The sequence below is a fragment of the Schistocerca cancellata genome, chromosome 1, assembly GCF_023864275.1.
Source record: "Schistocerca cancellata isolate TAMUIC-IGC-003103 chromosome 1, iqSchCanc2.1, whole genome shotgun sequence".
Classification (NCBI taxonomy): Eukaryota; Metazoa; Arthropoda; class Insecta; order Orthoptera; family Acrididae; genus Schistocerca; species Schistocerca cancellata.
Window position 1 is genome coordinate 1,096,461,186 of NC_064626.1, and position 16,346 is coordinate 1,096,477,531.

The 16,346-nt window shown below is 38.6% G+C and overlaps 1 protein-coding gene across 1 annotated transcript in view; it reads right to left on the minus strand.

Annotated features, from left to right (window-relative positions):
• LOC126130283 (UPF0602 protein C4orf47 homolog) overlaps nt 1-16,346 on the minus strand; it is a 134,838-nt gene that overhangs the window by 78,395 nt on the left and 40,097 nt on the right. The window contains exon 4 of the mRNA XM_049915164.1: nt 2,649-2,775. Within this exon, the coding sequence (XP_049771121.1) occupies nt 2,649-2,775 (127 nt within the window). The remainder of the gene's footprint in view (nt 1-2,648; nt 2,776-16,346) is intronic.

Here is a 16,346-nt window from a genome sequence, read left to right on the forward strand (position 1 = left end):
TTTAAGATATAATCAGTAGGGGCTTCATCACAGAAGGGTTTTGGTGGCAGAATTAGAACATGAATATTACATTGTGATGGACAATATTGAACAAAATTGTGATATAAACCTCACATGGGTGTGATAAAGTTGTTGTTATTAATTCTGCAGGTTTTAAGCAACTCTTATGCGAGAAAGAAGAGGTGGCTATACAGGGTGGAGAAAAACTGTGTCACAAAATTTTAGCCCCGGATAGCTTGTGCCAGTAGGAACCAAAATTGCTAACGTTGTGTAGGTCGACAACCACAATCTTTAAACTACGGAAACTTGGCACTACGCACGCAAATTGGTCATGGGATAGTTCATGTACAGAAAGTCTTTTACAAATTGTGTTGGCACTGAAAATGGTCTTTTTCGTAGCTAGGACATTGTTTACTTAAAGCAGGTGCTTGAATTGGTGACCCTCTGACATGACACAAGCTTGGTAACATTGAATGGTGCTTTGCCAAACTCTTTAGAAGATTCCTGGCATTGCCCTGATGTGACTGGTGGCATGTTGAATGCAATCCATTAATTCCTCTTCATTTCTAGATGGTTTGCATCGAGGTGGGTGAACTAGAACCTTGAAGAATCCTGACAGGAAAAATTTCGGTAGCATAGGGTCTGGTGATCGCCAGGGCCATGTCCTACAAGCACCTCTGCCAATTACCCGGCTGTCAAAGAGTTTATCTAAATATCTGCGCACAACATGTCTGTTATGTGTGGGCAACCTATCATGGTGCAACCGCATGCATAACAGTATGTCCAGGGGAACATCTTCCAGCACACTGGGTAGTGTTTCTTGCAAAAAGTGAAGGTAATTTGCCCCAGTAAGTCGAGGAGGTAGATGGACCAACCCAATCAGATGGCCACCCGCAACGCCTGCCCAAATGTTAAGTGAAAATCGTTCCTGGTGTCCATGAACATCCGTGACATGAGGATTTCCCTTTGCACGGTAATGAACATTTCAAGTGTTATAAAGACCATCCCAATGGAAGATGCACTTGTCGGTAAACAACACAGAGGCGGGAAGTCGGGTTCTTGTGCAACACGTCACAGAAACCACCGGCAAAACCCTAGCCTATGTTCATAGTCTGCCACAGGATTTAGGTCTAGGACAGGGTGGAAACTAAATGGATGCTAGCCATCATCCCTCAAAACCTCCCAGAGTAAGCGATAAGTGACCCCCATGTTGTGTCCAACTGCTCGAGTACTTGCCGTAGGTGCTTCCTCGAAGCGCTTGAGAACAGTCTCTTCAAATGCAGAATCCCGTTACGTTCGAGGTCTTCCAGCATCACCATGATATCCTGCTAATGAGTCTATTTTGTCAAGTCACCAGTGAATTGCTGTAAATGTTTGTGGGTGTGGGTGGTGTCTTGCTGGATACCGTTCCTCATACAACTGACAAGCTTCATGCGCATTACCATTGGCTAGTCCATAAACAAAAACCACATCTCATTGTTCTTCAAACGAATACTGTGTCGCCATGCTTACTGTAAGACTCAATCAAAGGTGATGTGTGTGTGCTCCAAAGTGAGGCTAATGTGTGAATGCCTGCCTCTGATGTGAGGTGGAGACAAACAGCAAGACCTATTAGACACATGTGCATATCACTTTGGAGCAGTGACGGGGCGAGGTACATTTGTATATGAACAGAGAACCATACCACTGCCTGTCAACCAACAAATGGCAACAAGGAAATGCCACAGCCAATCAGAGCCTGTAGCGCCAAGTTTCCTTAGTTTAAATATGGTGCATTGTCGACCTACACAACACTAGTAATTTTGTTTCCTCCTGGCACCAGCTGTCCAGGGTTAAAATTTCATGATACAGTTTTTCTCCACTCTGTATATTTTTGTGGACCAGTTTGAAGGGTCATATGCTGGCTTACAGCATGCATTATGTTGCAGCAAGATCTACTGTGTTGACCAAGTATGATGATAGAAAGTACAATTAAAAGCAGCAAACTCATTGTACTGTAGCAATTTTCCTTAGATGCTGCAAGCAGTGCTCACCACCTGTGAAAAGACTAAAGTATATGTTTTATTGTTGCAGTTCAGTGTATTAGTTTTCATAATGGGACAATATGTCGTAAAAGTCATGACCTTCTTTCTCTTTTTTCCGAAGTTATTTGAGCTGGTCATAAATATAACAAGTTACTGGCATTACTGAGTAAAACATTGCAGTGTTGCCCAATAATTTTTACCAGCTCTGCTGCCTAAAATATTACTACAAATTGCAAGCAGCATTGCAGAAGAAGACACCAAAAGGTACTGTGCAGTTTTACTTATGTACAACAGAAAAATACTGTGGTGACATTTCAATCTACATGATTTCATCAATTTATTTGCGTGTGACAAAAGTTTCTGCTAGTTTGACAAAGTGCGGGATACAGTGGTTTTTTTTTTTTTTTTTTTTTTTTTTGATTAATGGAAGTGTACCCACATCATTGCAAACTTGTTTCAACATAAAACATAATTTTTAATAACAATTACAAAGCACATTTTGCAACAGAATGTTCAGATATTGCAAAGCAATATGAAAGTAATGACTACTACGTACACTACTAATAAAAGCACCGCCAGCTATCTTTGCCACAGTAGCTGCTGTCAGTTGATTATTTTACTCACATGTATTCTGGATATGGCGAAAATGTAATATCGGGATAACCTGGTCCACCCTTCTTCGGAGGCTTCGAAAGCATATTCTTTGGCTCCTTTACTCTTGGAGGCTGTGCTCGTTTTAATGGGCTGAAAGCTGCAACAATAAGAATCACATGAAAGTAAAGTGGAAAAAATAAATTTCAGTACACAACTTTCCTAGCAATTTGAGTGCCAGGCTTGGACACAAACCTGGAACATTGCTATTGTGGGCAAAGGTCTTACTTGCTGAGCGATACAGGCATGACTCATGACCTGCATTCTTAGCCTCAGCTCAGCCATTGCCTCTGTCCTACCTTCCAAACTTCACAGCCCTCCTGCATCCTTTCCTCCAGTAGTGCTAGTCATGTCAAGGTGTGCAGAAAGGCTTCTGTGAAACTTTTGGTCATTATTCCTTGAAGCAGCTTTGTAAGTGTCCTGTAAGAGTGCAGAAATAGATCGTGCAAACATTCACCCTCTAGCACTGTATGCACATTCCCGCATCTACTGAATCTGCACATGCCAGTTGTCAGCTGCAAATACAGCTGCCTATACAGAATAAAAATGGAATCTTTCTGCCAGCTGGGTGTTGTGTTGTTACCAGCTGCAGCTCATCCACATCACGTTGCATTGGTAGGCTGGAGTATATGTCTATATCATGTTATGAATAAAGTTATGTAAAAGAACAGTGGTAGAGCAGTTTGTTGAAGAGTTATAGACACCTCAGAGTGATCGCAAACCAGATTGTCATGCGCTCAAAGCTTGGTCAGAAACCAGCTATCATGAGGACAGGCAGCAAAGCACAACTTCTGGTTATTCACCTCTGGAGTGAAAGCTCACAGAACATGAAACTGTAAGAAGGGGGTTGTGAGGTTGAAGGTGAATAGCTTTGGAAGGAGTATGTTACACAACAGAGGGGACAGAAGGGGTATCACTTTTTTCATCTCCAAGAAGCAGTAGATGCTGCAAGCTCCACCACTGATGACAGTTCTAAAGGTCTGATCATTAATGCAATTTACTGTGGACAAATTGTCTGTTTCCTATTTGATACACAGCTCAAATTTCTTCAATATAATGCCATAGAATTAAGGAAGATAGTTGGTGGCAGCCAAGCTGTAAAATCAAATGTTAAATGGTCACCAGGTGCACAGTTACAGAAAAGTTGTGATTAACTCTGTGATAGGCCAAGAAGAGTATGTGGGAAGTGATAAGGAGCAGAGAGAAATGCTAGAATGGTATATTTGCATTAGATTTCCTGGCAGCTAACAATGTTTACATCAGTGTAGCAGAAAAAGAAATCCGATTTGAACATAAAGATTGTGGTTTCAATGGAAACTCTGAAGGCCAGACCCAAAGGAATGGTTAGTGCTGCTGAGGTAATGTGCAAAACTGAGTAGCAAAGAAATTACGCCATTCCAAGTTGACGTACATTTGCGTGAATGTGAGCACACCCCCCTGGAAACAGAAAAAATTATGTATATTGACACAAAGATGTCAAAGTGCAAGGGAAGTAATTTGTTGTTGACAGAGCCATCAGTAAACAGTAACTTGTTAGACCAGAGGCACTGCTATATGGCAAGAATTGTCAGTGTCATTAAAAAAAAGAAGAGCCAAGTGTGAAATTGCATGTTCCAGTAAGCATTGCTAATATAAGTAATGCAGAAGCGGAGCTACCATGAGAAATTATTGTGGCAACAGTGTCAGACATAGATCCACAAGACATGATAGAAGTACCTACCAAGGAACAGGATGTGCAGATAGTAAATTATTGTTAACCTAATGATAGTATGAAGAAATCGAATGATGAAGCACTTGAAAGAATCAAACAAGAGCTGCTTACTTAATTAAATCATTTGTCGTTGGAGGACCTGGAAATAATTTCACCAGTTCTTCTTAGCTCTTCTGGTAATTTCCAAGAATGGGAGTCCATGTGAGTGCCAATTCAAGGTACTTCAGCAGTCTGGGAAACTACAAGCAATGTGAATGGATTCAGTAGGAAAGTCAGAATGTGTTTCACAACTGGCAGGGAAGAGTAACTAGTAAATCCACAGTGTCAATCCTGGAAACAAGATCAAGAATTTGAAGTTGTTGGTGGGATACTGTAAAAGAGTATTGCTAAAGGAAACTATATCACCATACCTCAAGCCCTATGCAAAAAAGTGTTAAAAGAATGTCATGATAGTTCTTTGGCTAGACTCAGTGAAAAAAGAGCAACTAACCCACAAATAGCACAAATCTATTGGTGGCCGAGCCAGGAAGCCAGTGCTCAGTTATGTTCCACATTGTGACACCCACAACAAGCAGAGTGATGTGGCCAAAACCAAAGCACCTTTGCAGAACTCCCAGAAACAAGCACATCTTTTGCATGGGTAGGTCTTGATACTGTAGGCCCCTACCAAAAAATGAATGATGTAAATTGTTATATTTTGGCTGTTCTGAATCATTTCACGAGAAATCCATTAATGACACAAACCCCAAACCAAAGTGCTGAGACTGTGGTGTGTCTATTTGTTAAAGACTGGATTTTTAAATGCAGTTCACCTTCTACTATAATTAGTGACCAAGGTTCCAATTTTACTTCTGACTTGCTACAGCAAGTTCGAAGCTTACTGAAGATTGACAAGCATATGAAAATGCCATCTCACCCAGAGGGGAATAATAGTGTGGAAAGACTTCAAACCCTCATGAAAATGATGAGTCACTATGTTGGCAGTAAGCACAATTCGTTTGACACCTACATACCATACACACTCAGCACTTACAATACGGAATTCCACATCAGCATGCTATGCAGCCATTACAAAATCATCTGTGGGAGACAAATGACCTCACTGTTTGACTTTGCAACATCAAGAAGGGGCCACAGCAATGAAGACATCAGGGATTTATCTGGCAAGCTACATGAAGTATGGGAGCATGTAAAAGGTTGAAACCAACAATCGTTTCTCCAGAAGGTGCTCAACTTGACTGTGGAGCAGTTATATCTAAATAAAATGTTGGATACTGTGTTTATTTGAGCAATCTCATACTGAAAAAATGCCACTTATGAAAGTTTAAATTGTATTTGAAAGGACCATATAAATTCACTGAAATTATCTTACTCATTACATTACAGGTCCAATTGCCACTTTGCTCTAAGATAATACTGATGAATGACATAAAGCCATATTTGAGCTGGCCAGCAACTGAAACACCTGATGAACTGGAAGGACAATCCTGAGACAAACCCCAGAAGCAGCTGAGACACCCACAGAATGCTCCAGATGGTGATCAGCCAATGACTCTTTGATAGCAAGATCTGCTGTTCAATGCAGACCAGCCAGGACACTGTTGGATGAGCCAGTGTGTGGGCATGAGCAGCCCTTCAACTTGCTATCTACCATGTCCAAGACAGCACTAAGCACGTGCTAATGGCAGTATTACACTATCATATTTCTTTGTCATAGTTGATATGTCAGATATTTATGTCAAAGAAATTTGATGGTGTAATAGGGAACTTTGTCAAATCTCACCTGTCATCTTATAAATATGATCAAATCTAGGGCCTCATTGTAGATTTGATCATAAAAGTCATTCATCTTCAGTCCACTGCAGTGTGAAATGTAACCGCTGGGAGCGCTGGCATCGCTACAGCTATTTGACATCCCTGTAGTGAATTTGTAAACATGGCTTCAGAGCGGAGGGGGGGGGGGGGGGGGGCATGGGGCACAGTGGATGCTATTAATTGTATGTTGATGGGCAGGTGGCATATGCTGCAGGTGATTTCATGTCCACAATCACAGCTACAGCCATCCACCTCTACATCTGGAAACATCCAGGCAGTTTTTCAGAAAGCCGGAATAGAGAATGTGGTCACACTCTAAAACAAAAAAATCTTTCATAGCCTTCCATTCTACTTTGTTTATTTTTGAACTCTGGATACCACAAGTTAAAAAGCGCTTGATCTGTTCCATACTTTTTATTAATTTTGTAGTCGTTAGGACACTAATTCCATTAATTAAATTATTCAAAAATAAAAATAGTTCTTATTGCCCATATAGTGTACTAAATATTTATTTACCTTCAAACATTCTCCCTTCAGTGCTTTATAAATCACGTCATATGTTTCTGTAATTATTTTGGTTAATGTGCAACGTGATATTCCAGTGCTGTGTTGTAAACTAGAGTAGCTCTCTCCTGTATCAAGAAACCCCAGTGTCACAGTTTGCCTGTCTGCTGCACAAATAGCATTTCTCAAGAGAGTATTCTGTTTTGTAATATGAGAGGCCACTTTACTGAGAAAATACTGAAATATGCTCTCATCCATTCATAAGTAATTTATATGTAAGGCTTGACATCCTCCACCAGCAGCTCTCATAACAAATTTTGCTGAATGCTTTTACTACCTTGACGTAATACCTACAACTTCATCCAAGTGTGTTTCTTTTTTTCCCACTGCTTTTCTTCCAAATACACATACAGTGCAATTGCGGCACCAACAACTGCAGTGCATAATAACAAGTTGTCAGCCATCTTGAAATTGGATGAAAATCATGACGACAGTGTGATACCGCTTTTTAGTGCCACGTCAAAGATCTTTGTCGAAGAAATTTGATGAATAGTTGATCATATTTCTTTGTCAAAGAAATATGACAGTGTAATACTGCCCTAAGTGTGGCACGCATCACTTACAGATAGTGCACAGGTGTGTAAGTATGCATGTGTAGAAGTGAAAAGTGTGTTCATCCTAGTAAGCAACAAGCAGAGAACTAGCCAACTTTCCTGACATCATTATGTTATGCTTAAGTATAAATATTTTATTTTTTATATATCACCAGTTCTTATTTTGTGTTTTGTCTATCTGTTAGGAGCCTTACACATCAATCTAGCATTCTTTTTGAGCCACAAACAAGTATGGTAGTAGCTAGTGGCAATTTTAAATTTATTTTGAGTTGTAAGCTAAGTGAGGCAGAAGAGAAATTCCAAAACATACATGAACTCATGAATCTTTTGAGTCATCTTCCATTAAGCATATGGTATAGGACCCAAAATCTCATGGTACCATAGTTTGGTTACAGCTAAAATGCAAGTTAAGGTAACATTTATGACCTACAAAAGGGAAATTGATTGTATTTTAGATCTTTTACCCCAGAACAACTTGTTAAACATAAGCAGAAATGATTTGATTTTGCTGGTAATATATTTAGAACTGTCTTTTGAAGCTTAACTAACAAGGACTTGGCTGAAGTTAGTAACAATTCAGAGTAGTTAGGAAAAGAAGGCACTATAATATTGTATGAATATTTGGTAATATTACACAACACACAACAGGCAGTTACCAATAATCCCATTGCCTTTGGGAAGGTTGTTAAGCAGTTCATTGCTGATTTCAGTGATATTGACACTGGACTACAATTATACAGAAGAAATTTCTAAAAAGAAATCAACATCTTGAATGCACATCTATACTAAATACTCTGTTGTTTAAAATTACCTACAGTCTGTCCACTGCATTAATGGATGGTTCTAATTTGATTTATGCTATTGAAACTAGTGAAGTTAATCACTTAAATAGTGTTTTGTTACATCGTAAAGATTATTGTCATTGTTTATAGCTGTGAAAAGGAAACTGACTACCCCCATGACAATGATTTTACCTCTAAATATGCAAAATTTCTGTTCCTACTAACAATTGAGTGATGACAATGCCCTCACGATGAACAATGCATTGACCCCTAATTAGGTGGGCCCAAATATCCCTCTGAAGTCTATTGGGTGTACACTTATCCAGTATTTTTGGTGCCATTTAATATCTCTATTTGGTTCCATCTACAGGCATATTTTTTGAGAAGCCAGGACTGAAGATATTATTTAGCTTTGACACAAAATATTTTAGTGAATGTGAACTTACAAAAAAACTTGTTTCACCATTGAATATAGTATTTTACAAGAGCTTTCTATACAGCTGTGACAGAGCTCTTCATGAATGTTCAACCTTGAAACTACTGTCCCAAGAAACTGGGGACACGGAATGCACCCTTCCTATGATGGTTCACAGATGATATCATGTATTCTTTCAACTCAATAACTGACCTAACTTTCATGTGCAACAAATCTATCTCTCCTTTCAGCAAACAGATGCAAGGAACTGGTCTTCTGTTAGATGCAGAAACCTGTGAACCGTTAAAGCAACTTTTTTCACATAAACCACATACCCCGATGCACCTTATATGCAGAAAGCAAAGTATCTGTAACCCCCATTTTACTGTATTGCACAATAATATCTATTTATTTCAGCCAATGATTTTGTTCAGTGTTAGTTTAAGTGGAACAGACAAACTGTACAACCAAATAGTACAAGTGATAAGTGCTACTGGTAATGATTTGAATGCAGTTCAGGCTTTTAACAGTTGCCGGCCGAAGTGGCCAAGCGGTTCTAGGTGCTTCAGTCTGGAACCTCACAACCAGTACGGTCGCAGGTTCGAATCCTGCCTCGGGCATGGATGTGTGTGATGTCCTTATGTTAGTTAGGTTTAACTAGTTCTAAGTTCTAGGGGACTGATGACCTAAGATGTTATGTCCCATAGTGCTCAGAGCCATTTGAACCATTTTTTTAACAATCTTTACCAGCTTCAACAAGCTATGCAGAGTACTTTTATAGTTAATCATTCAATTGGGTTAACAACAACTTTTCTAATCATTTTATTATGTTTGATCACCTTTGGTTTCTTTGGATTTAAGCGGTCAAGGCCCTCTATGCCTCCTGAGCTCAAAGCCATTACTGTTCATGATATTGTGGTTGACTTGTCACCTATTACAAATGAAGCATAACAATTCAGGTGCATGAGTGTACCGTCCTCTGACAGGATATTGGAATTAATATGGTAGATAACTGTTATTAAATGAGCCATTCTGGTAGCTCATCTGCATAGGGGAAGGTGGTGTATGAGTGTTGAAACAGAGTATGTGAATATTTACCCTTCAACACTGTAAGCAAATTGCCAAGTCTGCTAAATCTGCATGCACAGCTCGTCAGTCACAAATACAGCTGGCCATGCAGAGTAACAATGGACCATTTTGATAGCTGAGTGCCATGTCATCACCAGTCACAGAATGTCTGCATCATGTTCATATTTGTGGACCATCAAGGTATTGAGCACTAAATTGTATGTATTGTTTTATATATAAAGTTATGTAAAAGTAACTGGACTGCAGCTATGAGTATTGATCACCTGCTCCCCTAATGACCCCAAACACCATCACCACTCATCCTGGACCACATCCATTATATTTCTTTTATTTTAACAAATCCAATCATAGTTTTCCTTTTAGATGTTTCTAATTTATCCATAACAGGTAACATCTCCTGCATATTAAAGTTCCCCTTTTCAGTTTTAGTTTCAGCCCCATTACTACCTGAGTATGTGCTTCAGAAACATTTTCTGTTGAGACTACAGTTTCTTGAGCCACATTCTGCTCCTCACTTTCCACTAAATCACTCATGATGTATCCCTTGTTCTTCTTAGAACTCCTAATAAAACAGTAATTAATTGCTACTACTAAGGCCCCTCTTATAGATAAGAGAACTTTGAATTACTTTCTGTAAGTTCTTGTGCTCTCTGGATGATGCAGCTGGTTGAGGAATGTGTGGGTGTCACACCCATGTATTGAACTCTGGACCCCATGTGTGCGCCTCAAGTGCGCACCTTCACTGCTCCTGCAGTGGCTTGAACTGTTTCCTGCTCACTCCCAGGGTGCAGCACTTTCTGCCCAGATACATGGCTGGCCTCACCACAACCACTGGTGCTGCCTTTGGCCTTTTTTCCTTGCCTTGCACTGTTGATGTCTATTTATGATATTTAACTTGCAAAATGTTCATAATCCTGGGATATGAAATTAATTTTTCCATGACAAAATCTTATTATGTTCCATTACATGCACTTTTCACACTCCACACTGTGCACAATTATAATTCTGTGTTGCTACTTGCAACCCACTTCTATTTCAGTGTTCACTTTCTACACAATTGCAACATTCCAGTAAATTGTGACACTGTTGGTTTTTCATATCTGCAGCACAGGTATCCTAAAAATGCCTCCCTTATCCTCAACACAGGTTATTCCAAAAAATTCTCTCTTCCACCTTCATCGCTGTCCTAAACATAGGTTTTTCAACAGATTATTTCCCATAAGGGATGCCATATTGCAAGAGCCTCCATAGTGCTAAACCTCCATAGATATTTCTCACTCTAGCATGAATCCATAGAACAGAATAAAATAGAATAAAAGTTTATTGTCTCATAACGTACAATTCCAAACCATTGACTTAATGTACAGGAACTCATCAAAACTCAAAAAATTGGTTTACAATTTTTCTTGTAATATCATTAATACAATATACTGCACAGGGTAATTAAGTAATTAAGCAATCAATGATTTTTATTAGGAAGTTCCAAACTTTTAAAAAGTAACAGTCTTAGCTATTTTCTCTCTCCTGCTCAAATTTTCAGGTTGTCATTCATGAATTCTTCTACCGAATAGTAACATTTCTGCACTAGCAGCTCAAAAAAAATTTTTTTTTCCTAAGCTTATACTGAGCAATTCTCTTCCTTTCACTTTGTTATAAATTTTCATACCCATATTTTGTGGAGTTGAGTATAAAGTTTTAAATGGTGGGTTGGCAGTATAAAATTATTTTGATTTCTGGTATTGCAATCATGTTGAAAATGTGCTACAAAAATAATCAGGGTTACTATGTACAAAGATAATCAGCTCTTAGATGTATAGTGAGGGAACACTTCATATACTTAGGTTTAGGAGTGGCTGATGTTTTTTGCTCTGCATTGTGCATATTTGTAATGATGGTTTTCTAAAAAATTAATATTCAACACATGGTTTGAGTTACCCCAAAATACAATTCTGTACCTTATTACTGACTTGAAACAGCTGTGATATACTACTTTTTGTATGTCCATACTGGTAGCATTGTATAATATCCTCAATGCAAATGCTAGGATATTTAATTTATTTGCAAGGCACTGTGTATTTAAGCCCCATGAAAGATTTTTATCCAATTCCATTCCTAGGAATTTCACACATTCCTAGGAAGTTCTTGCAAATCTTGGGGTTTTTGCCTGATCTGAATATCATTCAACTTTGTTTTGTTTTTAACCTGCCTTAACTGAGTCTTTTCCATGTTTACTTTTAACCTGTTCAAATAGGACCAGGTATCTAATTTTTCTAAAGTATTTAATAAAATTTGGGGAATCTGGTCACTGCTGTTACTTTCAATAATTACAGATGTGCCATCTGTAAAAAAAAAACTGAGTGACACTCAATTAAGTGGTAGATCACTTATGTAAAACAGAATGTAACCTAAGATAGAACCTTTGCGTACTCCTTGTGAAATGGTTATCCATTTTAAAATATAAGTTCCTCTTTGATGATAGAACCACTCTTTGTCTTTGGTCGGTTAGGTATAACTTAAATCATTCTAATACAATACCTCTAATTCCAAATTTTTCCAGTTTACAGAGTAGCAAGGAGTGGTTCATATCATGAAAGGCCTTTAATGGGCTACAAAAAATTCTTGTGGCCTGCAGTGAGTTTTCTAGAGAGGAGCTAATTTCTTCTACAAAACAGTTTATATCAGACACTGTGGTTTTACCTTTTTGAAATCCATACTGTGTTTTTGAGATTACTTTAAATTTTTCTATGAAATTTTGAATTTGTATGCTGTCTACCTCTCCATAGTGGCTCAACTACTTCATACTTAAATGTGTCTGGAAAACAACCTTCTTGAAGGGATTGGTTGACTATTATAGATAATGGCTGTGCAATTATTTAAAAGAGACTGTCCTTGACACTTTCATTGAAATCCCATCCCATCCTGCTGATGCTTTACTTTTTAGTGATAGTATCACCTTTTCTATGCCTTTTACAATATTTTTGCTAAATGTACTGAAAGGTTCACCTTCTAATTGCTCAGGGTTACAGAAATTTATCTTATCTGGGTAATTTTCTATGTTGATGTTTGATTTGATTGGATTTATAAAGAATTCGTTAAATAATTCAGAAATTTGAACAGGATTTACAATAGTTTTGTCCTCTATCTTGATTTCATAATTGTCGTGGCCTCCAACTGTGACACCTGTTTCAACTTTGATCACTCATGGATGTACCTCTTTTTTAGACTAATGTCAGTGTCCAGTGAGAAGTTCAGGCAGGCAGGTGCTAAAGAGGTCCAAAACTCACAAGATTCTCACAACAGTAAAGTAAATAATAATGTTGTCATATTTAACCAAAATATTGATGGATTAAAGAAAAAAGTAGATTCTCACAAAAGTAAAGTAAAAAATAATGTTACCATTTTTCATCAAAATATTCCGGGATTGAAGAATAACGTAGATGAGCTCCTGGAATGTTTGGATGACATTGAATCTGATAATGTAATAGATATACTATGCCTGTCTGAGCAACACATTGTGTCTGATATGGAAAAGGTAAATATCAGTGGTTATAAACTAGCTGCACATATGAGTAGAGAGAATAAGGTGAGAGGAGGAGTTGCCATATATGTCAAAAGTTATCACTGTGTAAAAAGCTTAGATACAAAAAAGTTTTGTCTAGAGCAACATATACAAGCATGTGCCTGTCAACTTAAACTGAAGGAGGGCTCTTCTATAATTGTAACAGTATATAGGTCCCCCTAAGGAAACTTTCATTTATTTCTGGAATACTTAGATGCCTTGTTGTGCTATCTGTCAGATAGGGGAAAGCTAATTATTATTTGTGGGGACTTCAATGTTGATTCACTGAAAGAGTGTAACAGGCAGAATGGCCTGGAAGTCTTGCTCAGTTCTTTCAGTTTGATATCTGACATTGATTTTGTGGCTCAGGTAGTAAAGGACAGCAGTACATTGATAGATAACACTTTTATAGACCAAGATAAGTTTAAAAACATAAATTCTTGTCCTGTTGAGAATGGCCTTTCTGATCATGGTGCTCAGCTAGTTACAGTATATGACATAGCTCCATTCAGTAATTCAAAACTACCCTCCAAAGTTGTGCGTTCAATTAATGACTCAATAATTAGAAATTTCAGGGAAAATTTCAGCAGTTAGACTGGGATGAGGTGTTCAAGGACACCAATGCTAATTTAAAATATAACTTATTTCATGATACACTTGTAAGAGAATTTGAAAACTGTTTACCCAAGAGAGTAGTTAAATCTAATTATAAGAAACCATGCAAAAAAACCTTGGCTTACTAAAGGAATAAAAATATCTTGTAACCACAAAAGGGAATTGTATCTAAAACAAGAAAGAATAATGACCCAGAAACAGCCAAATATTATAAAAACTACTGTGCTACATTTAGAAAGGTTATTAAAAAGTCCAGAAGCATGTGCATCATGACTCAGATTAGTACCTCTGATAACAAAATCAAAACAATTTGGAATATTATTAAAAGGGAGTATATTGAGGATGTCAATGGATTCCAAACAGCAACAAGTTAGCTGTACATCAGGCATTCATCAGTGTTTTCCAGAGATGCTGGTTGGGATTGTGTGAAATTACTGAAAAGATTCAACTGAGTATCCAAACACAACAAGTGGTATAACATGATGTGTTTGGCAAATGTTTTCTTTTACTTGGACAGCAAAGCCCAGCATTGGTCCAAGAACAATGAATAGAAACTTGATAGCTTGGCAAATCCCATGCTGAACTGAAGGAAGTATTTGATGACACACACCAGCAAGTCCAATAACCAGATGAGCAACTGAAGAACATGGCGCAACATATGTGGAAATGACACTGTTTTACAAACAGAATGTTTTAGCCAAATACCACATTGTGAATCTGAATATGACAGAAGCTGACAAAATTTTGCATTTGGTGAAAGGAATCACAGAAGACATGCACCAAGCTCTTCTAATAAAGGATGTCAGCATAACAGAGGAATTCATCAACTGGTGCCAGCACATTGAAGGGGTGTGTGTGGAGGGGGAGTGAGGGGATGGGAGAGGTGGGAAGGGTAGGGTAGGATAAGGGATGGGAGGGGAAAGGAAGTCAGGTGAAAGAGGTATAACTGACTCCTGAATGTAGCCCCTACATCAGTCATGGAAGATCACCATGACCTTGCCTCTTTCATGTGTCAGTTAAGAAGAGAAGTGATACAGCAATTTACAGCAGCCATAAATGTCAGACTGAGTACAGAAGAGATAGCAGTCATGAATGTTGACCCCATACATTAGGAGGAAATAGAGAATTCTGGAAAAGATATATACAGTCTTTAGCTATCTTTAGCCATTAGTAGAATGCACAATGGAGAATGTACTCAGCCAATTCTGATTTATGCCACAGCCTTCATTGACAACCTAGCAGCTGACCAATACAGGCACAACCAGTTCCTCTGCCAAAAATAATGTCCACAAAAGAACAGACATTTGGAGAATGGAGGACAGCTATGCCTCCACTGTGGACACCCTGGACAAAATGTACATGTGCAGTGTGCATTGTACACTATTTAAATGTCAACAGCTATTATGCCAAAGACATGAGACATTACAAAGTCTCATTCACACCAGTCAACTGCAGATGATTACATAAGACCAGTGGGACAAAACCCATTATTGTTGAGGTTGCTCCCTAACAAGCCGCAGTCATTCTCCCTCAGCATACAGATGTACCAGTTGCTTGTTTAGCTGCCAAATTCAGGAAATGTAAGCAAGCTGACTGCCTATGAAGATGAAGCCACCACAGAGGAAAATAATCCATGGATAACATCAGAGTGCTGAAACTACACTGCAGTGTAGTTTCAGCTCTCTGAGACTGCAGATGTGTGTGCAAGTTGCACTTGTGTGTGTGTGTGTGTGTGTGTGTGTGTGTGTGTGTGTGTGTGTGTCGACTGCTGACAAAGGCCTTGATGGCCGAAAGCTATGATTGTGTGCATCTTTTTATTGTGCCTATCACGGCTCAGCATCTCCGCTATATGGTGAGTAGCAACTTTCCTTCTCTCATAGTGTTACATTCCATTCTGGAGTTTCCTTTGTTTGATTTTTGCTTGAAGACTATTTTCAGTTATATGAAAATGATTGTGATGAAGATCACAAATGCGAAATATTGAGATACACCATTCCTGTTTCAACAGAACAATACTCAGAATGACTAAGTGACACACCTTATCAACACGAATGAAGAAGTGAGAAAGCTGACTTGCAAACCATCCCTGGGCACCCAGAGGATGGACAGAGAGCATAGTGACACCAGGGACTGGTGACTGAGATACAGCTTGGGAGACTTGGTATGGATTTTTACACCTGTGCAGAAAGTGGGACTACCAAACAAGCTACTAAATGCTACTCTAGGCTCTATCATAGAGTTTGTTACTTGTTGAACATTACATATGAAGTAACTGATTATGATTCTTCGCCAAGAAGTCAAAAATGCAGAGATGATTTCCATGTCCTCCCAATGAAGCTCTACTACAGTCCTGAGGCACAGACTGATGATGGGGGCTTCTCATTTGATGAAACTGACTGCTTTATGATCATTAAGCTTCAATGGGAAGGGCTACTTCAATGCTCATCATAACGAAGAGGTTGTGACAACATGACACAAATGTGAGAATTCTCCAGCACTGCCATACAGAGGACCACCGACAAGACCCACATTTAGGACACTGTAGCCAGCTCCAATGATACAATGAG